The sequence below is a fragment of the Suillus fuscotomentosus genome, assembly GCF_016647785.1.
Source record: "Suillus fuscotomentosus strain FC203 chromosome Unknown F5891scaffold_186, whole genome shotgun sequence".
Lineage (NCBI taxonomy): Eukaryota > Fungi > Basidiomycota > Agaricomycetes > Boletales > Suillaceae > Suillus > Suillus fuscotomentosus.
Genome location: NW_024539698.1, coordinates 31,487 through 56,998, shown reverse-complemented (window position 1 = coordinate 56,998; position 25,512 = coordinate 31,487). Strand labels below are relative to the sequence as shown.

At 47.3% G+C, this 25,512-nt stretch overlaps 8 protein-coding genes across 8 annotated transcripts; 4 read left to right on the top strand and 4 right to left on the bottom strand.

The window, feature by feature from the left end:
* Window positions 1–5,792: 5,792 nt before the first annotated feature.
* On the top strand, window positions 5,793–6,527 carry F5891DRAFT_1199396 (uncharacterized protein; the record flags this gene model as incomplete). The annotated part of the gene is made up of 5 exons (XM_041368750.1): window positions 5,793–5,887; window positions 5,924–6,073; window positions 6,127–6,177; window positions 6,225–6,324; window positions 6,369–6,527. The coding sequence occupies 5 exons, from the start codon at window positions 5,793–5,795 to the stop codon at window positions 6,525–6,527; spliced, it is 555 nt and encodes a 184-aa protein (XP_041217089.1).
* A 105-nt stretch (window positions 6,528–6,632) lies between these two features.
* On the bottom strand, window positions 6,633–7,162 carry F5891DRAFT_987922 (uncharacterized protein; the record flags this gene model as incomplete). Its single annotated transcript, XM_041377963.1, has 3 exons — window positions 6,633–6,869; window positions 6,922–7,002; window positions 7,052–7,162. 3 exons carry the CDS (start codon window positions 7,160–7,162, stop codon window positions 6,633–6,635), a joined length of 429 nt encoding a protein of 142 aa, XP_041217088.1.
* A 1,284-nt stretch (window positions 7,163–8,446) lies between these two features.
* F5891DRAFT_966377 (uncharacterized protein) lies at window positions 8,447–8,884 on the top strand (the record flags this gene model as incomplete). The annotated part of the gene is made up of 2 exons (XM_041376223.1): window positions 8,447–8,652; window positions 8,701–8,884. The coding sequence occupies 2 exons, from the start codon at window positions 8,447–8,449 to the stop codon at window positions 8,882–8,884; spliced, it is 390 nt and encodes a 129-aa protein (XP_041217087.1).
* A 3,007-nt stretch (window positions 8,885–11,891) lies between these two features.
* Window positions 11,892–12,810, bottom strand: F5891DRAFT_186531 (uncharacterized protein). Its single transcript, XM_041370833.1, has one exon. It carries the CDS (start codon window positions 12,567–12,569, stop codon window positions 11,925–11,927), a length of 645 nt encoding a protein of 214 aa, XP_041217086.1. The 5' UTR covers window positions 12,570–12,810; the 3' UTR covers window positions 11,892–11,924.
* On the bottom strand, window positions 12,485–13,502 carry F5891DRAFT_186526 (uncharacterized protein). The gene is made up of 2 exons (XM_041370832.1): window positions 13,220–13,502; window positions 12,485–13,148 (listed from the first exon to the last, which is right to left on the bottom strand). Exons 1-2 carry the CDS (start codon window positions 13,454–13,456, stop codon window positions 12,651–12,653), a joined length of 735 nt encoding a protein of 244 aa, XP_041217085.1. The 5' UTR covers window positions 13,457–13,502; the 3' UTR covers window positions 12,485–12,650.
* Window positions 13,503–13,936: 434 nt separating this feature from the next.
* F5891DRAFT_1199392 (uncharacterized protein) lies at window positions 13,937–15,881 on the bottom strand (the record flags this gene model as incomplete). The annotated part of the gene is made up of 8 exons (XM_041368749.1): window positions 13,937–14,087; window positions 14,142–14,317; window positions 14,380–14,532; window positions 14,591–14,752; window positions 14,812–15,251; window positions 15,324–15,465; window positions 15,515–15,678; window positions 15,737–15,881. The coding sequence occupies 8 exons, from the start codon at window positions 15,879–15,881 to the stop codon at window positions 13,937–13,939; spliced, it is 1,533 nt and encodes a 510-aa protein (XP_041217084.1).
* A 193-nt stretch (window positions 15,882–16,074) lies between these two features.
* On the top strand, window positions 16,075–16,549 carry F5891DRAFT_1199391 (uncharacterized protein; the record flags this gene model as incomplete). Its single annotated transcript, XM_041368748.1, has 2 exons — window positions 16,075–16,085; window positions 16,141–16,549. 2 exons carry the CDS (start codon window positions 16,075–16,077, stop codon window positions 16,547–16,549), a joined length of 420 nt encoding a protein of 139 aa, XP_041217083.1.
* A 533-nt stretch (window positions 16,550–17,082) lies between these two features.
* Window positions 17,083–20,235, top strand: F5891DRAFT_1132037 (uncharacterized protein; the record flags this gene model as incomplete). Its single annotated transcript, XM_041364718.1, has 9 exons — window positions 17,083–17,114; window positions 17,591–17,669; window positions 17,718–18,035; window positions 18,087–18,952; window positions 18,978–19,101; window positions 19,129–19,440; window positions 19,514–19,812; window positions 19,959–20,085; window positions 20,113–20,235. 9 exons carry the CDS (start codon window positions 17,083–17,085, stop codon window positions 20,233–20,235), a joined length of 2,280 nt encoding a protein of 759 aa, XP_041217082.1.
* Between the last annotated feature and the right edge of the window lie 5,277 nt (window positions 20,236–25,512).

The following is a 25,512-nucleotide window of genomic DNA, read 5'->3' as shown; positions in this document are numbered from 1 at the left end:
TATCATTTACCGTTGGCTCGTTCCAACGTTTCTCGGTCTCATTCCGCATTCGACCTTACATCACTAATCAGGCTCTGCTACCAGCGTACCTATACCCTTTCCGTTTCCCCTTTGCCCTTACCTACAGTACGGTAGCCTTGCCCTTAACCCTTTCCACTTAGTATAAGTAGTCGATCACTCTGTACTAGATTCCCTAACTTGAATCTACTCAATCTTCCCTCGAACATACTTCCTTCTGAAGCCCCCTCAGCTTCAGTCTCTAGTATCTTTTCTTAGGTGCTCATCGTGCCTAAGTCTACCTCGATCGACTACCTCATCGTTTGGACAAGACTGTCCTTACTTTGAGAACGTCAGTGACTTTGAAGACACCCGTCTTAGAAGTCACGTGACACGCGCGTCTCTGATATCTGCCGACTCAACGTCGCCAGTCTCAGTCGCTACACCGGACCCTTCCGGTTACGTCACGAACATTAGCGGACGACGCCCCTCTTAGGGCTCCGCATAACAGATCTATTTGAGTGCGTAACACCCAAGCCGAGTGTCAGTGTGTCCGTGTTCAAATCCAGGAATCAGATGTACACCCCGAATTACTTGGTCAGGGTCTACAAAACCGAAGCCTTCAGGGTCATCATGCTTGAAGAATCCAATGCGGTAGAGTCGTTTGGCTGACCACCCAGCTTTGTATTCAATGTCACGCCCGAACCAACGAACAAAAAGCACATTCATACGAGTTGGGGCCCATACGCTGGTGGCACCCTGAGCACGATACCAGACATCAAGATCAAAAATCTTGACGACGCGGGCATACCAATAAGGGTGTCGGTCATTGTCGTTCTCATGCGAGAGCATCAGGACATCCGCATGTGTTCGAGGATTGATTGAGTCTTGCTCTCTTCGCATATCATAAGTTGTATAGTTGATCCGCAGTATGCTGTGCTCGCGGAGTTGGTTGTTGACAATGATCACCTGATTCCTGTCCTCATCAGAGAAATTGTGCTCGTCACCAGAGTAATCTATGCCACGGAGTCGTGCCAGTAAGTGATCCTTAAGACGTGGAATGAAGTCCTACAAGGCCATGAAGTTAGTAGGGGATGTGAAAATACTTTGGGTACTCACCTTGATTGCCGGGTCGTCATGCTCACCAACCCATGCAAATATATCATGTGAGCATTTCGGATACTTTGATATGTGATAGTGTGCTGAGGGTGATGTGCGTTTGCGCGCTTCTTGCTGCATTACAGATGCCAGGGTCTTCTGACGTTGATTTAGCACCTTTGCAACAAGTCGTTCACGCGCTTCCAGGCGTGTCATCGTTGCAACCATGGTCTTCTTGTTCTTTGATGTCCTTGGGTACCATCTCTTGACATGTCGATGCTCAAGTTCGCCCTAAGCAGGGATATAAGAGAATGATACTAGATAATCAATATGAAACATACTGGCTGTGTAGTATAATTGTCCGTCGTGCCCCTTTGCCTAATTGTGTTAGCATAATCTCCTAGCGCATGAAATTTATATGTTGAGATATTGAGGGACTTGTACTTTGGTCCAGCCTTTCTCTTCCCTGGAGCGGTGGACATTACATTTTGTTTCGCAGCTAATGCAGCCTCTCGACGACTTCGTGCTGCATACTCGTCAGGAAGTTCAGTTGTGAAGTAGTAATTGCATGTAGTCTTGTAGAACTTGCGAACGGATTGACCAAGTATGACGGTGGCAATATCGAAAAAATCCAGTGTGTCGGTGGTATGCATCCGAAGCTTCGCATATGCGTGCCATGACGCTAGGTCAAAGAGAAGGTCAAGGATTATGGTATTGTGAGGCTCGGGCAATAGATTCTCAAATACAGCCATAGCACACTGACAGAAAATTCAGATGATACGCGATATCAATGGTATGGCTACTGACCTGCAGAAGATCCTCGAAGTCTCGAGCGGCCAATTTTTTCATGGCTGAAGCGTTATGGTGAAAGCGGCGAATTGTTCCTCTACCAAATGTAGGGACTCCTCTGTATCTAGAAAGGATATTAGCATACATAATCTGCAAGTGGGCGAGTGCCTTTGGCACCGATGCACCACATCAAAAAATGACTTACCGTTCATTTAGCTTCTGCACTGCCATTCCTCCAGCTGCATGCAAGATTCACATCAGGTGCGTGAAAAGTGCTTTCCAAGCGCCGATCTCGAACTCATGCAGTTGGTCAATCACAAACAGTGAAAACATGTCGATGCCATGGTCTGCTAGTCGTGCAGAAAATGTGTTCTAATGATAATTATCAGTCAGTGTGAATGTTAATAGGCATATAGTAGCACTTACACGAATTGGCACGTATGATTCTTCGTTAAGAATCGCCTTGACACGACTGCCGTCCACTGGAGCTCCAATTTCGAAGATCAATTTCCGAGCCTCTTCCACTCGTTGCCGTCGTCGTAGGCTATCAGTGCGCTCCTGTGTGACCCGGCGCCTCATGTCTAGTACCATTCCCATCATATGAATGTCGGTCTTCTTAACAAGGCAGCGAGGGCATGGACGCTGCCCCAAAAATTTGATACTAGTGAGCAGTATCCTCGAGTAATGCATCAATATCAGCCAAGTAATGTCAGGTAGGACTCACTTTTCTGGATAATCTGCGGAGTATGAGAAAAACTGAGGGAATACCCTTCGTGTAATCCCATCACTACAGTGAATAACAATACCGTGCTTATATGCTTCCACAAACTTTCCATCAAGAATTAACTCCCAAATTGCGTGAACCAACTCGCGTTTGAGGTGCGTGAACGTGCTACTTGATGCTGGTTCACCAAATATATCCACATAAACGTCTTGTAAATTATGTGGCAGCTGCAGGTAGGTTCAGTAAAATATGTTTGTAAAGAGATGTATACATACATTGGGAATATATGCCAAGTGGTGACACGCACGAGCCATAGGCTTTCCTCGTGTATATTTGGACTGATTACCGAAGAATAAGTAAAGTGGCCAGAGAGATGCGTCTCCAAAGCTTGCTAAGTGGGTGGCGTCTGACCAGACCATTAGTGAGGCAATGACACGCTCGAGTTTGTCATCAGGATCTCGGGGAAGAGCATTCAGTTCTTTTTAAGCGTTCACCATTTCAGGGGAGGCATAGGATTCAGAGAAAACTTCCAGTGTTCGATTATCTGGGGTATTCCAGTACTGGCGGAATGGAGTCATGTTGAAATGCAGTGACACATCATCCTCGAACACGCGCGTGATGATATCAACTAGAGAACGGTGGTAAACGCCAGGGATTGCGAGCTCAGGAGTGTCGGTCTCTGATGGGAACTTAGCCTTCTCGTTGGGTAAGCGGATCTTGACAGTAGACCTTTGCCAGCCGTAATGTTCGTGGAAGGGATTGGATCTACCATCAAGGTAATCGTCTAGCCGTTTGCTCTCGCGTGTGTGATTGAAACCAACTAAGTCAGCCTGCTTAAAACTGGGATCACGAAGGAACTCAGCAAGGCGATTGAGTTCAGTTGCTGATTTTGCATTACTGCCAGAATAGTGCCAGGCCATCAAGAGGGCTGATGACAGATTTGTGAATGCTCCAAACAGATCATCATCACTGATTTCGGGGGAGGAGACTCCTGGGTGCACTCTGTGAGGGGTAGCACATGCACCCTCAAGGGTCAGAGCATCTGTGACGCCCTCTAGTGTGCAGTTAGCTTCTGGGGCCAGAGTGGGGCGCATTGGATATATGCTGTACAGACCGAACATATCTGGTTGTGTTTGGAAGGGTATAGGCTGGGGAGGATCAGGTAGATCAAAGGGTGGTGGTGACGGCTGGGGTGACGAAGCAATGCAGCTTTGGGGAGCTTCGTTCTCATTACCCGACATGCCTGCATGTCGCTGTTGAACAATTGAAGGTATGTGTGCAAGGTGTGTACGTGTGCCCGGAAGATAGTCAACGAATCGACGTGGCATGCGAATAGTGCGTCCAGAACGTTTTGATGTGATCGTAGGGGCTGGAGGTACATTTGATGGATCACCAATATTCTGGAATTGGTAAGTGCATTGTAAGATTTGGCTCTAACGATCCAGACAAAACATACCTGATCTACCACGGCTGTATCATCATCCACATCCATCCCACTATCATCCATTGCCCTTGCTTCACCATCCCTCGCTTCCTGCATCACCTCCTCCTGTTCAATCCAAGGCCGTTTTGACCTCCTTCCATCGTTAGACTTGTGCCGTTTGATGGCACAGTGTAAAATGTCCGAGAGCTTCAGAGCTTTGTTCTGCAAGCAGCGGGAACGATGCCCAGAGAGCGATCTTTGTGTGTGAAAGGTCTTACCACAGGCAAGGCAGGGCTGCTCCATCTTGACCGAAGAGTTGAAAGGCTCAGACTCGGAGCGATGCGACTCGGACAGCGGCTGAGGAACTTCGGCCCACTCGGAGCTATTGAATAAGATTCAATGTTAGTCCTGGGTCGGATCAAAGCTGATAATATTAATATTAAATATATATATCGTATGGAAGCGTCAGCCAAGATAAATAATATTTAGCACTTTGCTCTCAATGTGGCAATACCCCCAGCGGCGTTCATAATGCTAGCCTTTCGGATCTCACTCATGACCGATCGCTGGTGGCGGACCGCCTCAACAACGTTACCTGTGCCTGCCTCGCCCTTGGTGCGGACGGAAGCAGCGCCTTATGAGATGCGACGAAGGGCCTTGCCAGTGGAAGTCGGCCAGAAGTCAGGCCGGAAATAAGATAGATAGCCTAGTACAAGAAATGAAGTCAGTACACATAGTAGGTAGTAGGAATCGATATGATAAAAGTTAAAAACTGTCAGGCTTAAATGCTCAGAGTCGCCTCCTAGAGGCGTGTTGGACCAGGAAGTGAAGTGCAAATATAATAAAAATAAGAATAAAAAAAAACTCACCGGGTATCTTCGTGTGCTTTGAGGGCGGGATACAGGAATGGCAGGAAGGCTTGAATGCACGGAGCAAATCCGACCTGGATTTGAACGGAGCGTCGGCGTTGAAATGACACTGAGGGACAGGACGACGTTAGTGTTGGTGATGCAGATGAATTGAAGGGACGATCTCACCTCGCGACCTTGGGTAGCAGCAGTCGCTGGTCAGGACGTAATCTAGATAGAGAGTGAGCAAGAAAGAAAGAAAACGGTCAAAATAGGTGGATGTGGTGGAAGGGGAAGCAGCGCTCCACTACTCAGCCTCGGGGCGGGGACGGGCCATACCGGGCTTCATAGGGAGGGGAGTTTAAGCAAACCGAAAAGAAAGGACGCTCACCGATACTACAATATCCAGCGCCCTGCTCTGTCCCTCAGCCCACAGGAAACAGCTCGAAGACGAGCTCCTGCATACTCGGAGAGGTGGAAGAGGCTGCAAAAGCCGAAGAGACGCGCAAGCAGGAGGAGGAGGCCGCCGCCGCCAACAAAGAATTGTAGATGTCGAGGATGGAGTTTCTGACGAAGTCCGAAATGTTGCATGTGACTTTTCAGAAGTCCGCCGGCAAATGCCGGTCAAGCAGTAAATGCGTCAACATGTACAAATAATGAGGGAATCAGCGTCCGTCCGTCCATGCCGGCCTGTCCCGTCCGTCCCGTCTGTTCTAATCAATTGAGTTTGAGTCTTAGCGGACCGTTTATCACTCCTGCACAACGGGTGCCATCTGCTCAGGTGCAAGTAGAACGGGCCGACCCTGGCCTGACGAAAGCAACTGTCTGGACTACTAAATGTCCATGATCGTAAGTTTTTTTCACCTATATGCACGCATATATTGACTAATATTGCATATTAGCCATACAAAAGATGTCTTTCGCATTGCACCTATCATCGAGGATGCACATGCTCACTTGGACAATGATTCTAATGCAGACGACACACAGTACTCTCTTAGCTAACATGTAAGTGATATTTTTGTGTTTATTTACTGCTAACAGTGACAAGATCCAAAGACATGCAGGACCAGATGCTCCGGACGTTCAAGAAGATCATTACAGGCGCCCCTTACCTTCAAGAACTCGTAAGAGATTAGATGCCGGGATACAGACCCTGGGTGAAGGTTTAGAACTGTGGCACGGATACTTCCAGTAAGCTCAGGATCTCTGTGGCGACACACATTTGACCAACATACAATTATCAGGAGTGTTCACCCTACCATTGGAAAGAACATTGATGTGTCGACAGCGGTCATGTAAGCAAGCCTGTCTCACTTAACACTCATGTAAATCTAAATCTCAGGTTCAAGCAGGGTAGCTTTCAGACCGCCGCTCTTGCTGTTCTCAAGCAGAACAATGTTCATGCACTGGACCTCTGCCCAGATTTGCCGCAGTTCAGGCAGGTGAAGAACTTCTTCAAGGGCGTTTCTGTCACGCTCATCCACAGGCTGGCAGGTTTCAGACCGCCGCTCTTGCTGTTCTCAAGCAGAACGACCTTCATGCACTGGACCTCTGCCCAGATTTGCCGCAGTTCAGGCAGTTGAAGAACTTCTTCAAGGGCGTTTCTGTCACGCTCATCCACTGGCCAGGCCTCGAAAATATTTGAGGATTGTATCTTCGACATTACCCATTGTTATCAGCCCAACAGCATGCACCTTCGTTAAAATACTGATTGTTGTTACACTAGTACGGTGAGTTTATATACAACAATTCACATCCCATGGTTTTCAATAGCGTTACAGATTTCATGAAGAACTTCATTTTGCCTGTTGATGATTGTTTCGATCCTACTCATAGCCTCATGCACTCCCACAACTTCCTGCATGACCTTCGCCACCAATCTGCCTTCAAATATTCCGATCTTCCTGCGTTTCTCAGGCGGAAGTTCGATGATAGGTACTGACGTTGCTCGTGCGTTAGTAACGTCACGGCCTAAGTTGCATGGGGTCTGCATGTAAGTTGTGAGTGCATCGGCTGAAAAATTGAGCCAGCACACTCACACCATTATCTTCAGATCTTTTTCGCTTTCGATGAGATTCATCAGCGTCTTCAAGACCATCTTGACTTGGAGCTTCTAGCTGCTGAAATCGGAGTCGTCAAAGCAGCTAACTATAATCCATAGATACATACTGGCTCTGGTTGTTCGTGCTGTGTTAGGAGGCCAGTCATCAGGTTTGAACCCTCCGGATAGCGTATCATGCTTATAGCATCCACATGAATATACTGGAGCGCCTTGCCCATGGCCAGGATGCCTAGTGCATCCCTGGTGACTTTCTGGAGTAGACCTGTTTGAATGGTTCTCAAATAAGTCAGTGTTCGCTAAGATTGCCTCAAGCCCATCATTGAAGTCGCTGGGGCGGGAGTCGTTGCTAAGGGTGTCACAGTCAGATGACATGTTTCTTGCTTACTCCGTCAAGTGTAAGGCTTTTAAATTATTGGGACTTAGCCTGACTTGTGCTCCATTTCAGAAATTCTTTTGGGTCATTATTGACCCTGCATTGTAATGCGTCACTCTGTCGGATCCCAAAGTATGTGGAGCATGGTGAGCTGAATTATATCCATATAGATTTATTGATTCATTGCTTAATAACTAGCGTCTGGTCACTCCCCACTTTTTATTGTAAGGTAATGATCCGGATTAGCACCCCACCTCCCTTCCCTGAAAAAAATCCCGTTTCAGGAGCGGCGACCTTACCTGGGACAAAAATGGTTAAGTGTATGATGTACCTGATGGTACCGCAACTATGATAATGCTACTAGTAGTACTAGTGTGGTGGTCAGTGAGCGTTTGATGCAAACGTCTTCCCACATTTTCTCTCATGTCTGCTCACAGATCTTCCAGTGCGGCCACTCGCTTACTGACACCATCCGAATTGGACAGCGGCTCTGAGTCTGAGTTGGCCTCCAGCTTAGATGCCTCGTCGCCACCAACACAAGATCCAAAGGCCAAGTCTAAAGCAAAGCATAACAAGTAAGTGGTCGCACAATAACCTGGTATACTAACTGAGCTGATCTATTATATTCGCAGCACGGTAAATAACCAAAGGTAAGTTGACTTGATGATATGCAAAAGGCACTGCGTCACCTTTTACCAATAGGAAAGGCAGCATCACCGCGAGGGAACAGTGCTTGCACTTTGCACACTGGATCCCTCGTGCCATCGATATGTTTTGTAGCTTAACTGATACATTCCGTATTGCGATGCTAATGGAAGAGGAAGAGGCTTCTAAGGTGTCGGGTCACTCAGAAGATGAAGATGTCAAGGCGCAGCAAGACCAAGTCCTGTCTTACGTGTATGACTTTAGACATTCCATTATTTTCACTTCCTAACTACCATGTTTACAGGGGTAAAGATGCCCAAGAACGACACATGAGAAATTACTCAAAGATCTTACTTGGAGCCCCATACTTGCGCATGGAAACGTCAAACAACAGACGGAGCTGCACGCTATCCTTACCGAGGTAAGCCTCTGGTGATGTACCCTTGGTGATCTTACCTCTAAACCTAAGAAGATGCAAGTCATTATGGGTCAGGCACGCTCTGACGACGCTAGCCACCTTAAGAATTGTGTAGCGCAGTATGCAGCCCCAGACCCTTCAGACAAGGGGCTGGAACCTCCGATTTACGCTGACAACAAATCCCGCGCATTACTTGGTGTGAACCACCCTCAACTCGCTGCAATGCTGTGCCCTATCAAGCATGCAAAAGCATATCATGAGGACCCTAAAAAGTACGTATGAATTCTATGATTGTTCATCATCTTATTGATGACTTTCAGGGTACAAGCCAAACTTCAGAATGGGGTTATCAGGATTCACTCCGCTGCATGGCCTGCATTTATATATGAAGGTACTCCGCCAGGAAAAGACTTCGACCCAGACAATGTTCAGGAGGGATTTTCAAAGGGCTATTATTTGAAACGGGTAAGCTTACTATTACCTTATCAACAACATCTCATGTAGTATTTAGGTTTTTCGTCACATATTTACATCTCCATCATCTGCGCTCGTTCCAGATGGAGAGATTATTCCGAGTCGTGGATGTAATGCCAAGTTACACAGCATGGAAAAGGTTGAGCCTGAACATATTGCCTATGCATTCGTCCAGGTACGTGCTCTAATATATTTCAATGACTATCTAACAAATGTCATAGAGCCGATTCAGTATTGCCACGCGCGACAAGTGGCATGAAACCGATGGTTGCTATAAGTACAATGAAGCATACACCCGCTTCATCAAGGCAATCAGAGAGGCACCTGATCAAACATGGGCAGAGTCGCTGCTTCAGTGGTGGAACCAGTTGAGTACCATTTTTGCTCTTACCTTGGCATCGCACTAATTTTGTGAAGAACAGTATTTGGTAACAAGCATGGCCTCATCGTGATTGATTTGACCGAGGATGATGAAGACGATGACCTTGTTGTCATGCAGAGACAGCACGAAATGTGCATGGTGGCTGTGCATCAGAAGGTTCGAATCTACTCTATCATTCTCCAATACTAACTGCCTCTAACACTCAGACACGATTGCCCGAGAATGCAGCTGCTACCCCAGCTGCTGCCGTCGCTGAAGACACTGCTGTGCCCCCAACTTCTATGCGACAATCCAAGGCTGCTGACCCACCAATTCCGCCCCTCGCATCTCCATCTGCGACACCTAGTTCCATTGACCCAGAGTCTCTGAAACGAATGTTGGGGGAGTTTCAAGATGACGATCCTCTCACTGAAGATGAGACTGACATGCCTGCTCCATCAAAGCGTGCTAGGAAGGCTTGCAAGACTACCACAACCTCAAAGAAGACACGCAAGGGCAGAAAGTGATGCATTCAGGTTGGTTCTTACTCCTATTGTGCCTAGTGACTCGTCTGAATGAACAATGCAGTTTTGACATGATTATGCCCTCCTCTCGTTCGTTGCACATCATTACTATCACTCTCAGAGTGTCTCATATTTGCTCAGCATCTTCAATATTAATCCTACTTGCTTTCTGCCGCACTGCGACCATCCTCAGTTCAAGTTGTACTACTTCCCTGGTTATGAGTGTTTTTACATGTTCAACTACTACTGTACGAGCAGAATGATATGTGCTTATATTGTATGACAGATCTGATCAGGCATCAGCAGGAACTAGCATATAGGTGAACGTTCAGCAACTGAGCGCGTCTCGTTCATACAATACCTAGATGATGGAAGTTCAGCAGGACTTAGATGCTGGCCAACAGATGATGGGATGTTCAGGAGATGACTGGTGATTGAGAGTCAAACGAGTTTCTAAGTCTTGCAATATCTAGTTTGGCATGACTTAGACGCAGCCACCAGACAATACGACATCGAGCATCAAACCAGTTTATGGGCTTTACAACATCTAGATAACGAAAGGTGAGCATGACTTAGATATAGCCAGCGTGTGGCGGAAAATTCAGCAGGATGATGGCCAGCGAGCAGAAAGTCAGTTTTAGGAGCAGACATTATCTGGACAAATTTGATCTGGTGGTACCTGGCCTGTCTGATGGATCTGTTCCCCAGTGTTGTCGTATGATATGGCAAGCGCTTGCCATATCTAGATTTGGGACTTTTGGTGATGCTAATTCCTGGCACACGACGCGCATGGGCTCCTCCTTCAAACAGATTTCATTCGCTTATCAGCAGACTTCAAACCGGTTTTTCTCTGACGTCTGATGATTGCCAGATCTAGACCAGCCCTGTGCAACTGGTCATGTCGCGTGATAAGTTTCGAAACGCAAAACTAGAGCGGAGCCGCACTCATCTGGTATTGATGTTATCTCAGTAAGTGATAAACCTGGTGACAGTTTTACTCATTCTCATAACTCTGGCAAGCATATGGTAGAAGCCGTAGAGTGAGTCACAGGTGTTTCAAAGATAACGACTTGCATCCCTATTGCGGCTACGAAGCCTGCCAACAAGTGCTTAATACGGCATAGACCAGCCTGTCGCTTGTGGTTGACACCACCATCCTGCCATATAACACTCGTGTCAAGGGGCCTTGATCACGGTCGGTCGCTTTCGTCGTGTGCCTGAAAGCTGTCTAACATTGCGCGCAGAACTTGACTGTCCACTCAATCAATGCTTATAACTCGTTCCTCAATCCATGAACACTAGATTGCCAAGCCACGTTCCCTCGAACTCTTTAGCTCCCTGAACGTCACAAAGTTCAACGACCTGGGGAAACCCACCCTTACAATCCATTCCTACAAGCCTGGAACGTTGGAACCTACCCTACGATACAATTTGTACGTACTACGCAGAACCGCCATTTCTCAAGCAACCATGCTTTTAGTATTGTAACACGTCCCGAGTTCATAGGTCAACAACCCCTATAGTATGTGATTCTGCGACGCCACATCGAGAAATTCTCATGCTCTGTCGAGATGGACACTAAACTGTGTTTGTTCGAGCAGTCCGACGAAGGTGTCATAGGTTCTAGGAAAGAACGGTATATTGGAGATCTTATACTAAGAGGATGATCCATGCTGACGGTGCTAAAGGTGATATGTAATAGTCCAGCATTCAACTTTGTACGATCCCCTTGCCCTGCATCTGTCATTACTGCTAACTTCCTACTGCCGTACTCTAGTGTTGTCTCCAGTTCTTGAAATCATTTCTATCTACCACTCACGACATTTGTGTTGAACATTCGTTCTTTCTGATTTCCCCTGTTCATTATCACTTGGTATATCTTCTATATAATTTTTAGACTATCTTTATAGCACGCTAGACATGGCTATGGTATCTCATCATATGGCATGGATATATCCTATGTAGTTGTTGGATTTTATTAAGCACATATTGTGTTGTGTGATCAGATGGCCGTTACGGATACGGATATCAAAAGGACTGAACCAGTGAGTTGTTGGCGATTATGCAGAAGTACTAGTACAGCCATTCATAACTACAGTCAACAGAGACGACAACGATAACGAATGAATGAAAGAACTCGAAGGTATGTAACAACATTCGTGAATGTATTCCAAACCCAAATATTCTAGGAGGCTCCCACGACATGCGGCGCAGTAGCCACTCTCAAAGATCTAAGATGCCTGTTGACTTCAACCCAACTTAAACTATATAGGTTTTGAACTTGGTCGATACAAGGGAGCCAGGCGGAAATGATGCGAGCGATAATTTCAGCATCCGCTATTTGAAACTCGGATGACTCCAAATCCAATGATCGTAGGGAGGTATGTTGTATTGGCTCAGCATCAGGATCGATGTCGATAGTTGCAATCTTGATTGGAACTTGTAGTGTATGCAATTGTGGACATAGACCGAGCACTGTGAATAATCCACGGAGGGTGACTTCGGAAGAAAAAGCAGAGTCATCAATTTCCAGGGTGCAGATGTGCGGCCAACTAGACATAGCTTGCAAGAGCATGTCATTGTCCAGGTAGATGTGAAAATTATTCAACATGAGCTTCAGGGTTCGGAGCTGTGTGAAGCAAAGGAAATGCGGAATTGGTGTCAAAGATCCGTCGTTTCCCATGAATTCGTCATCATAAGAACAAATGGAGATTTCTTCTAGAGTCCGACAGTGGGACAGAGCATGAAAGAGTTGCTCGGCCTGTTCTGAAAAGAAATAGTTGGCTTCAAACGCGAACTCTTTCAGCGAGGGAAATTGCGAGTGTTGCATGACTGTGATGATATCTTTAGGATCGTAGAGCTCTTGAAAAAAAAGGGTTGTGATGTTAAGGAATGATAGATTCACGATATCTCATTTTGACAACGAAGAAGGGTCATTACATCCTTGCTCAATTCTCAATTTGAGAAGAGTAGGGAGGGAGGAGAGGTGCTTCCATGTTGCCCAGTCGAGCATTGGACAAGCCAGAGTTACAAGCTGCGTGCACCAATGAATCCTATCAGATAGCGGGGACAGCTCATCTGCTGTGCTGTCGCCATCGCATATTTCAGGAGTGTAGATGCGTAGATGCTCCAGAGCAATGCAACGTGTCACAAAAGATTGCAGACCCTCGTCGACGCTCAATAGATGACATCGGTGCAGCATGTGAGGCAGAAAGTGGTTCAAATATGTGGTGGAAAGACTTAATGACTTCAGCTTTGGAAATATGCATGCCTCGGCAGGGATGACAGAGAGAAGGTGTGGATGTTCGGATTTTATGTCCAATGTGCATATACGGGAGGAGTGACGCAGAAATTGATGGACCTCATGGGCAGATAATGGCTCGACATCTTTCGCCCAGGGCTCGTTCCACTATTAATATTATGTAGACGCTCGGTGAGCCGAAAACAAACAAACAAAGCGTAATAAAGTCGTGCACTGACCCTTGTACGACTATGATGATATATCAGTGGATGTAGCCTCGCTACACAACCTAGCAGTGGTTCTAACTCATGGATTTCAACCCACAACAAATCCATCGCAGGCTCATAGAAGATTTTGCATGTCCTTGCAAGCCCTGCAAACAATTTCTGGGTCGATGTTTGAGTAGATGGTATTGTGTTCACATAGGCGAATATCTCCAGGATGACTTCAGGAACAAGTAAAGCTTGATGCATCATTGGGGTACGGTAGAGTCATGACTCAAGACAAGGTTTCATGTAAACCTAAAAGCATTGCCTAGTTTCTTCACAATGACATGACTTGCGCGCGAATGGGCTTGACTGTGCTCGTACTATGTACTGAAGCAGAAGACGAAGCTGCAAACGATTCTAATTTGAAATAACACGACATCAGGAAAATAACATGTGACTACAGGTGGCTATATAGTCGCTGTAGTACCTGTAGTCCCGTTTGTCAAGTCCCTTCTACATGCGGCTATATAGCCACACAGGTCAATATATAGCGCTATGAGAGTCACTGGTAGCTCGTCGTAGCAAGCTACAGGCAGCTACACAGTGCAATAGCTAGCACTGGTAGGACTTACTAGCTTCGCTTTTTTGAGCTACAGGTGCCAATCCACGCTACCAGCTGAAATCGACGAAACAGGATAGAATTACAGTATAACAGACAGTATCTGTACAGTACTACAAGGAGCAGCATCAAAGACTACCCGGTGGCACACTTCCCTGGCGCTCCTCTCGGGCTTCTCTAGCCTCAGCTTCAAACTCTTGAATCGCGTCGTCAAATATCTCATCTGTGAAGCCAACGGAAGTTGCGTGTGCTGCCAGTGAATTCACCCCAGCATGGAACCTTGCCATCTGCATTAGTTTGCAGGATAATCAATGCAAGTGGCCACCAACATACCAAGCAACGTCAAGGATATCGACACCAATTTTCTTGAGTAGTTTGTAATGTGAGGTGCACTCGTCAAACCGCTGTAATGAGCTGAGATGGACCAGGTAGGCCGGAGTATAAGCTGTTGACAAGAATTTTATGTCTTCCTTCACCCCGGTTATCCACTCGTGAAGGCAACATTCAATCTGTCAGACCGCAGGAGTTATGTAGCTACTATGCTACAGCATCAACATCTGAAGCCACACACCGCTGTGAGAATAAGTGCAAGAAGTTCAACTGGTAAAGGGTCGAAATATTTATTGTAAATCACACCCTCATCATTGCGGTTCGCAAACCACATGTCGTTCACCACTGACTGTATCAACCCAGTCTTGTAAATCCCGCTTCTCTTCTCCCAGTCCTATCACTCTGCCAGTCAGATCAACTGACAACAGGCCATGTCAGAATCAGCTACGCACCTTGAAAACGAAACACGTCCCATCCTTCAGAGATTCAGCTAGGTCGCGATTGTGTGTCATAGCCGCTATAGATTGGCTTGTGCGGAAGCCAAAGAATGATGCTGTAAGTGTGCGCATCTTACTTTTGAGCTCCCCGCGCACTTGTGAAGTGCGCCTCGTCATCTAGATAATATATATCATCAATAGGATAAGCATGTGGACATTACCAAGTGACTCCTTACCAATTTGACCAACGAAGGAGTTAGTTGAATCGTAAGCCCTGCCAATTTAGATGCCTCTCGCCAGGCCTCCTTGGCTAGTAGTGTCTCGCTGATAAGAGTCTGAGGAAAAGGTTCCCGTGTCACGACTAGACAGCGATAGATAGACACGGCAATGGCCAGCAAATCCTGTGTGACCTTATCGAAATCGCCGGCCTTTAATCGTTGGTGTGATCTGTCCAAAGCTTTATGGAATTTTAGCGGCTTGGTTTCTTCGTCACTGTCCTGCAGTTGGTGCTTGGTCCTGACAACCCGTGGTGAAATATCATCGACCACTGCTTTGTGGCGAAGGTCTCCAGTGTGATGAGCACTGCAAACAGATTCAATGTCGGTCAATTTGTGTTCATCCTCGTTGTCATCAGCATGCTCGCCATCCTCACTGGAGGACGTGACAATTGCAGAAGCTGACAAAAGTGCCGTGTTAGTATTGCAGTCATACTGTATAACCTAAGACACAGTACCTTTGGGAGACTTACTGATGGGTGTTGGAGCTGAGGCAGTGCTGAAGCGGTCCTTACTGAAAGACTTTGGGGCCAAGACAGCGGGAGGAGTTTTGCTCGTACTGTACATGAGCGCCTGCGGCTTAGTTACCTTTGTAGGTACATAGCGATGCAAGAACTACAATGACATAGTGAGCGAAGCAGCACTGCAAAAATGAGACATGTACCATTTTTTCTTCTTCGATGTCCATATCACTGAGGAGCTCCGCAGGCTCGTCGTGGAACTCCTCCGGATTTTTTTGGTATGCAGCACGCAGTACCTTTAATTTGTGTTTCTCCATTGTTGCATTGAAGTCATGTTGGCGGTTTTCGCCTTGACGAGCTTCTAGTACTGTTGAGCAAAAGGGAGTCAGTCGTATTAGAACATCGACTTGCTGCATTGTACTTACATCTGTAGGTCTCTCTTTCAGTCGGTCGGCGTTTGCGACCACTTGCGGTGCGTCCCGCAGTCGATTCCATCTCAGCACATAGCTCATCCTGAGCCTTGGAAATAGACTTTTTAGAAGCCTTCTTTGAGCTTGCTTTTGCAGGCATAATTAAGGGTAAGTAGCAATGGCGACAACATAGACAGACGTACCCTTTATAAACACTGGGGTGGCGTGCAATCAACAAACAAATTTTAGAGTTTTGTTGATTTGAATGTAAATTTTTCATCTGTCCAAGCGGTGTCAACACAACAGCATAAGTAAGGGATGCGGAACAGCTTTTCGTTCAACTCCTACCCAAAATGAGCACTCAGTAAGTTGCTTCGCCGGCAGATCCAACATTGGCCTCATGCTAAACAATGTTTCAGTCCAGCCTCCTTACCATTGAACACTGACCTCATACCTCCTCCGAGCCGACCTTTTCAGGTCGTTTGTGCTCCAGGCCAGGTTAAGGCTAAGGCTAGGGAGGGACCGCCCCCTCTTGAGATTCTGTTTCCATTGCCACCGTTTCGTCAAACACCAGGACCGATACAAGCATCTCAAACTTACATTCGAACACTTATATTGGAACGCTGGGATGCAGAGATAAGGCACTGTGAAGAGACGTGTAAAGTTCAGCTCCTAGAACGCATCCAGGACCCAGTAACTCACCAAGCATTTTTGCGGGAGATGATAACACAGCGTTGGAGTGCAGAGAAGAAGCGGTGCGAAGAGGCGAGAAAAGTCCAACTGTTGGAACTCCTACTTGCGGCTCATGGTATCACTACCCTAGTTTAGTCAGTTATGTCAATTGTCAGTCGGGAATGAAAGGTGCCGCACCGGAATGAATGGAGATGATGGCAGTAGTAACCAAGGCCAAGAAGAAAAACAAGCCAAAGAATGCGTGAGCTCTACATTTGCAAAGGGAGAAATAGACAAGACAAGGACGAGAGAAATCGTCGAAACAAGCCAAAGAGAAGACATGCAATGCGTGAACTCTACATTTGCGAAGGGAGAAAGATAGAAAACCAAATAGAAAGGATGGTGGTAGAAATAGAAAGGATGGTGGTAGTAGTAACCAGGGCCAAGAAGGAAAAGCTAAGAAGAAAAAAAGGTAAAAGAGAAGACATGCGATGCGTGAACTCTACATTTGCAAAGGGAGAAAGTTAGAAATTGTTGAAACGAGCCAAAGAGAAGACATGCGATGCGTGAATTCTACATTTGCAAAGGGAGAAAGTTAGAAATTGTTGAAACGAGCCAAAGAGAAGACATGCGATGCGTGAACTCTACAATCGCATGTCGTGGCGTTGAAATGAAATGTTCCTGAAAAAATGGGTGCTTGTGAGTGTATGGGCGAGTTATGGTAACAACGGACGAACCATGCCTTCCTGTGTGTTCTGTGGAAAGGTAATAACCACACATGGAGGTCTCAAGAGACACATCACAAGCCATCCTGAATGTCGACGTCAGTGGGTAACAATGATTGAGGATAACGAGGCTGGGAATTTAGACGCACAAGAAGCACCTGTCGACTTCTCCCACAATGATGCAGGCCATGTTCATGCCCACCCATCTGCCGATATGGACAATAACCCTGCTCCTAACAAAAGTCGTCGTGTCACCGTCGAGGATGTCGAGGACGAGGACGGTAGTTCCTCCTGGCATTATTTGGAACCTCAACTGGATGCGGGCTGGGCTCTGCGTGGCGGGGAGACAAAATTTGAAAGATGTAGAAGATATCAAGAGGAAGAGGGCGAGGAAACATGGTCACCTTTTGAAGATGCGTAAGTGTTCGAATGTGCTGGTGGCAAGGGGAACTAAATATATATAACTCACCAGCGAAGAATGGGATTTGGCCCAGTGGCTCGTAAAAAACCTTGGTCAGAACCAGACTGATGAGTTCTTGAAGTTACCAATAGTACATTGAAAAAGTTGACTAAACTCACAATATTGACATGGTGACCAGACACAAAATCGCACTAAAGTCTCCTTTCATAACAACCGCTCGTTCTTGCAGAGGGTTGACCAACTACCGCATGGACCAGATTGGAGCTGCAGGAAGGTTACCGTGGGCGGTAACCATGATGATGAGAACGGGGTACCATTGCAAGAGGACGTCGAACTTTGGAGCCGTGATCCTTTGGAGTGTGTCAAAGAGCTTATCGGCAACCCTTTGTTCAAGGAGGATATTGTGTACTCACCTGCCAGAGCATATGCAGATGCTGTGGGGCAACACAGAGTGATCAATGAGATGTGGACGGCAGACTGGTGGGGTGAGACACAAGTAAGAAATTTAAGAGGGAACAATACAAAAATGGACTGACCTTGTATCCAGAAAGCCTTGCCCAAAGGTGCGACTATAGCACCAATTATTCTATCGTCAGACAAGACCTGCTTGTCGCAGTTCCGAGGGGACAAGTCTGCATGGCCGGTGTACATGTCTATCGGCAACATATCTAAAGCAAAAAGGCATCAAGCATCAGCACGAGCAACTGTCCTCATCGGTTACTTACCTGCAGGAAAGTTGGACTGCTTCACCTCGGATGCACACTCCCTGGCCAGATACAGGCTGTTTCATCATTGCATGAGTCTACTCCTCCACCCTCTCATAGCCGCAGGACGAGACGGTGTTGAAATGGTCTGTGCGGACTCGCAGATTCGGCGTGTCCACCCCATACTGGCTGCGTATGTCGCCGATTTCCCGGAGCAGTGCTTGGTATCTTGTTCCAAGGAGAATCGCTGTCCAAAGTGTCTGGTATCAGCAAATGAGCGAGGTGATGGACTCACCTCTGTGAATTGTGACCCAGAGTCAATGAAAGATACTCTGGAAAGGCGTAAGTTAGGTCAGCATCCTCTGGAATTTGAGGAAAACGGTCTACGTGCCATTTATAAACCTTTCTGGGCCAATTTGCCTCATTCCAACATCTTCCTGGCATTCACTCCCGATCTTTTGCATCAACTCCACAAAGGAGTATTCAAGGACCATCTTGTGAAGTGGTGTGTTGACATTGTCGGCGAGGAAGAGATGGACGCGCGATTTAAGGCGATGCCGGATTATCCGGGGCTCCGTCACTTCAAGAAAGGTATATCGGCTGTTAAACAATGGACCGGAACTGAGCATAAAGAAATGCAACGAGTGTTTGTTGGGTTACTCACTGGAGCGGTGCCTAGGTCCGTGTTTGACGACTCTTTGAAGACCATGTTTGTTGATGTTGTGGCCTGTCAGCCGTGTCTTGGTAGTTGCGCGTTCAATTATTGACTTTTCCTATTACGCGCAGCTGCAAACTCACACCATGGACATGCTCAAAGCCCTACAGACTGCCCTGGGAGTCTTTCATGCCAACAAAGATGTCCTGCAGGAACTCGCCATTTGACAGCATTTCAACATACCGAAGTTACACCAATTAACTCACTATGTTGATTCAATCACATTGTTTGGTGCCACTGATGGCTTTAATACTGAGCTTCCCGAACGCTTGCATATCGACTTCGCGAAGGACGCTTACTGTGCAAGTAACAAACGTGATTACAAGGAACAAATGGCTTTGTGGCTTCAGTGGCAGGAAGCTGTGTTTTTGCGTGGTGCGTACCTCGATTGGATATCGCAACAACCTCTCTTGGCAGGTCATGGAGAGCATCATACATTTGACTCAGACTCAGACTCCGAGTCTGAAGAAACAGACTCCCAAGTCTAACACAGCACTGATATCGCCATTGGCCGCTGCCGAAGAAGTTCAAGTGACCCGGCACATCATTGCGAAGGTTCCAGCATATCCTCACCAAACTGTTGCAAGGATTATGACAGCCTATGGCGCCACTGATTTCCTCACTGCTCTCCAAACTTTCCTTCGCAAGAACCTCCCGCACAACACCATCATACCTAGCCTTTATGACCGCTTTGACGTTTATCGTCATGTGGTCATCATAGCGCCGCCGGATCGACGAGTCAGCGATACACCTAAACGGTGGCACGTTAGAGCAACGCCTGAAGTTGCTGCATCAGGGCGGAATCCTGGTCATCCGGCTTGTTTTGATATGGCACTTATATCAGACAGGCCTCAGTCTTCACGCTTGCGCACTCTTGATGGTAAGATGTTTCTGGGTGCTCGAGGATCATGATATCTAATGCGTGATCTCCTGCAGGTGTGCAAGTCGCTCAGGTTCGCACTATATTCTCCCTCCCTCATTAATTCGGCACTTACAACAGGACCCTCGCTTATATCGAATGGTTTACGCCATTCAGACCTCCAGATCCCCCCTCTCAAATGCGACAGGTCTCCCGCTCGACATGCCAACTCCGCCGCAATACGGCAGTAATCCATGTCGACGAAATGGTGTGACCGTGCCACCTAATACCAAAGATGGGCCATTCAGTGGATGCGAGGTTGAGAAGTGGAAACGGATATGAGGTGGCAAGTGATTTTTATTTTAACGAGTTCATTGATGGCGAGATGTTCGGTGTGTCTGTCATAAGTAGTTTGTAGACAGGTTAATATCACACGAGCGCTGTAGCTGCCTGGAGTGACCTGTAGCAAATATTTCTCCAGCTGACTCCTGTAGCGGTGACTTTGGCTATATAGTACTATATAGCTGTATGTAGCTTGAAGGGTGCCTATATAGTGCTACTGCGACTACAGTAGCTTGAAGGGTGCCTATATAGTGCTACAGCGGCTATATAGCTCTATATAGCTGTCACCAGGGCTATGGCATTTTGAGTGTTTTCCTGATGGAGAAACATGCCAAGAACGAGATAACTGGAGCACACCGTATCCGAGTCAGGGTCATTTCTAGAAACAACAGAATGAGAAATCACAGATCAACAACTTGTGAGTATGTACCAGACGACAGGAATACAGTGCAGAACTACACATCTATATGGATGAAACCCGTCCTCTGCTCGAGCGGCACTTTTGTCTTCACAGCGTGAGCCCAGGCTACCTTCGTGCAGTCCATGGCACTACCATTCTTCGAATCCTTGAACATGTTCTCGTAAAGGGCCTTGACGATGAGTTTTGCGACTGCGTCATTGACTACCCAGAAAGTGCCTGAACCACCAGAACGGTAGACCTGCTGCGAGATCAATGCCCTCGTTAGGGGTCCGCTTGTTGCCGTGACACCTGAGCGCTTCGTCCACGCAGCCATGAAACTGTGGGAACGAACAACTGCCCAATTTCCTCAACTCCCAACCGACACCCACTGATTTCTGGTCATTGCGCGCTGGGGTCGTCTGAAAGGTGCTTCCCGTGAGTGATACCCCAAGTTCTTCTGCCGGTTGAAGCTGACGACTCGCTTACCAGAGACTTCAGATACCCACGAAGATTTGTTGCATCTTATTGAATTTAGCAGGACCTGAACTCGTCGTCCAAAGCTGTTTTGTGGGGGAGGATTGGATATTAAATTTTGTAAGTAGACTATCTCGTGAGTAATGGCCTGTGTGGTTCTGATGAGCATTAAATTGGAAGGAGATAAGCCCCTGGATTCACCAACAATCATTGCCATTGTCAGATAACCTGATCTGAGTCCAAGATCCCTGTAGACTTCTCTCGCGTACACGATCTACCTTATTTGATCACCCAAGCGCCGACCATGTCATCATCCACCAGTACGACGGCAGTGGTCACGCCACGCCACACGATGCAAGGTCATGCAAGACAGGTCAACAGTGCTGTGCACTTACCTGATGGACGACACATCATCACATGTTCGTCGGACGGCTCACTCCGACTATGGGACCTAGAGAGTGGCGCGCAGATAGGTGAGGACTGGCGAGACGAGGATAACATAGTATTTCGATCCATGTCATTGTCTCCAAACGGCAAAACGATTGCAAGCGGAGACTATGATGGGAAAGTGAGGTTGTGGGATGTCGAGATGAGGAAGGTCATTGCCAGATGGACAGGGCACACCCATACTGTGCAATCATTGTGCTGGAGTGCAGATGATAAACGAATGGCAAGTGGATCCTGGGATGGGACGGCAAGAATCTGGGAGGTCAAGAGGGGCAAAACTGTTCTGAAAATCGAAACCAGTCACGCCCGGGTGAATACGGTGATGTACTCGCCTGACTCATCAAAACTCGCCACAGGGGGATATGAGGAGAACACTGTAAAAATCTGGGATACGAAAACAGGAAAGCATCTCAAAACACTCAAACACAGTTCGCAGCTTGGCATGGACGTCCTTGGATGGAAACAGATCTATGTGCTTTTTGTAGCTTGGTGTCTTTGTTTGTATTTGTACAAACTCATCCTACTTTCTAGGTTTCGATCTACGGACTCGGTATCCTCTTTCTAATGAAACTACAATGTGATGGGACTTCATTGGATGCGTTTGTTAGTTTGCTTGTTTGTTTGTTTTGGGCGAAAGCCCCGCAGGGGCTTTCCGGCCCGAAACATGGGTCCGTGCCTAAGGCGCCAGGTGAGCTGTGTTCCCATGTATTAGGAGAACTACGACGCACTCAGCGAAGCTTGGGGCCCTTTCCACTAGGAGAAGTGCTTCTTTTCACCGGACTGGGGGGATGGTATATCGTGTGAAAGGTTCCAGTACTGGTGATGCCTGAATGTAAGGTGCGAGAATCACAGCATGCTCTCTGAGATATAGTGTGAATGCTTCGCTAGACCACCTTCCCATCATTTTCACGACTTCGAAAGGTACTCCGCACAGAAGGTACTCTAATGTTCCCCCAATCCTAAGTCCGTGTCCTTTTAGTTCTGGTAGGTTCGCTGCCGCTGTTGCTGATGCTATTCTTTTCAATAGTTCTTTCTTCGATAAAGGACGCAGTCCTTTGGCGTGTTTCCACGCGAATAGGTGCGCATCACCATTTGCTGGATTGATTCTCAAGTGATTTTCCAATGCAGCGCTAGGGTCTGACGGCCCTTCCTGCATTGCCCAATATGTGTCCTCTCCTTCGTTTGGAGAACATTTAGTGCTCGGTAGGTGGAATTTCGTAACTGGCAGACCATTGTGGTGTAGAAACAACAATACTGAGTGGAACAAATGATGCTCCTGACAGTATCTATAAAAAGTTGTGAGGTCGCGCGTTGCCTAGTCTGCGTTACTTGAGGAGACAAGTGCGTTCGACCCTAGGGGAAGCGAGTGCTGCGAAGATCTAGAGGTACGCGCTTCAGCGAAGCACGAGAAAGCGCAGGTGCGCGCAAGGCGCGGGAACACGCGCGCGTATTAGCGCGAAGCGTGGGAAAGCGCGCGCGCGTATGCGGAAATGATAGATAGACTAGACTTAAGTGATAATATGATGCAAGAGATGTGAGAGCGCAAGATCTAAAGGAATAGGTTTCTACTATGTTCTCCTAAGTAGTAAGTAAGTAGTAATAAGTAAATGGGAGGTAAAGTAAGGTAAAGTGTAGTATGTACTGCTGGCGCTTATATAGCGCGCCTAAGCGCGGTCATGCGGAGCCGAAGCACTACCGAGTAGGTATGTAAAAATATATATGAGTGAGAAACTATGATAAAAATAAAGGTGGAACTATGCTAATAAAGGAAATGGAAATATACGTACTAGGGAGCTTGGTGGACAGTGGATGGATGCATCTGAATGGCTGGCGCTATAGGGTGCGCAAGCGCGGGAACGCGCGCGTGCGCATACATCATGAAGCGCGGGAATGGTGCGCGCATGGCGCGCGTTGCGCGGGAAAGCTGCGCCTCATATAGAGATAGCTGCGGGTAGCGCACAGAGTGACACTACAAGTTCATGCTATGTACTTCCTAGTGTAAAGCTGTCATATCAAACCATGAGACACACGAGTCTCTACAGCGGTCTGCTGTTTTGGATATGCTGGATCTCGTTATATGTTTCTTCAGATCGAATTCCTTGATTGCATTTACCGTGAATTCCCCTAACCTTGCTATTGCATAAAAGGTCGTCGTCAAGCACGCGAAAATGGCCGCATCTAGCGGTGAATTGAGGTCTAGGTGCTCGCGAATGATGGATAAGTAAGCGGGTGTGAATGGTAGCCGTTTAGGACGCTTGGACGACTCAGGTGCTGCAGCCACAGCTCCATCTAGCACCGCTTTCAACTCATTGGGTGGGATCAACCAACTCCTTCCATGAAGTAAGTGCCAGGCTTTTAGACCTGCCGCGTAGTTACTTAATGACGATCCGGAGTAGGACCCTGCACAACTGCAGAGAAAATCTAGGAGGAGACTGCGAGCAACCAGACATCTGTGCTCTTCTGCGATTCTGTTTGTGTCGCAGAACACATGGAACACCAGCAAGCCCGCCCCATATGTTTCTTTCATCAATTGCGCCCATGACGACCTGATGACGTCAAGGATTCGTTCAAACTGCGCCTCCGAAATTTCGTGTCTAGGAGACTGCGAGGTTACTGCTATCTCTTGTCTCGTACTATCTCCCGCTGGTAACCACAGTCTTAGTCAATCTCGCGCAAGACAATGGGGGCGCAGGGTAGAAGGTTTGGGTGTCAAATTAAGTCTATAGTTCTGGGGAATGGGGGAGGGGGAAGTATCTGTTACATTTGGTAGCGGTGCTCCGAATCGTGAGTTCTTATGTTTCGTCATCGTTGAGCACGCTGCTGATGAAACTTTCTTCTTCAGAACAGCTTTCTCTTGCTCGCTCGGCAGCTTGCTGTCTGAGCAGCTCGCAGTTGATAACTTTAGCTGCTGGAGCGGAGTAATGGCCATCGCGCAGGAGGCGGAGCTCTGTGGCAGACAGTGGTTCTGTAGCATCGATGAGGAAGGTACCAAGCTCTGTTGGAAGGCTGATTGGGGGAAGAAGAAGGCTTGTTGGTCTGTATACTCCTCTGGATGGTTCATCTGCTAGGTTGGAAGCGCTTGGGACATACGTAGTGACGACGTTGTAAGGGTAGGGTAGAGTGTGAATAAACTCATTGATTCTACGAAAGACTTCGTTGACTTCTCGGTTTCTGTGTCTCCTCTTCCACCATCCTTCAACGACGCCCGTGTTGTCTCCATGGACGACGACGTGCCTGCCAATGCCAGGCAGAGAGGTGAGAGTGTATACGAGGAGTTTGAAAGCCACTGCCTCCGCCCATCCGATGTCTCGTTGACCATTGTGTGTTTTCCACCCTGGGATTAATCTCCAGGCCCTCCAGTAGTTACCTATTACGATGCCTATTCCAATTCCTGAGCTTGCATCCGAGAATGCGAGAGGATTTTCGAGTTTGATGGATGGGTAAATTGCTCGTTTTACACCGCCGGACTGAAGTAGCCTAGCCCACCATTCTAGATCCTTCGCTACCCTGCTTCCTGCTCGATGCGGAAGGAAGGGCTTAGCGCCGCAGTGGGAAAGCATCTCCTCGAGGCTTGTTAGGTATGCCCTGCCTTGTGGTACTGCTTGGCACGCGTGTAGTAACTTGCCATATAGCTCTCGTACGTCTTGTAGAATGTGCGCTGGTCTCTTTCTCCATTCGTCGATTGCTGCCAGATATTTGCTGACTTTTGCAGGACTCAGTGAGACTATCCTTCGTCCGATATCCCAAAGGAATCCTATATAAATTGTTGTCGACGAGAACGGTTGGTCTTTCAACAATTCCCATATAATGCCTAGGATACTTGACAACTCGTCAATATCTTGCAAGCTAAATGCAAAAAGCTTGTCGTGTTTTGATCTCGGTGAGCGAAATGAAAGGTCTTGTAGAGGCTTTGAACAGTCCTCACTCAATTCCTCCAGTTTTCCTGTTTCCTGACACGTGTCGCCGAACCACAGCCTTGCACCAGATTGTCTCATCCCTTCTTTCGTGAAGACTTGATTCCACTTCTTTCTC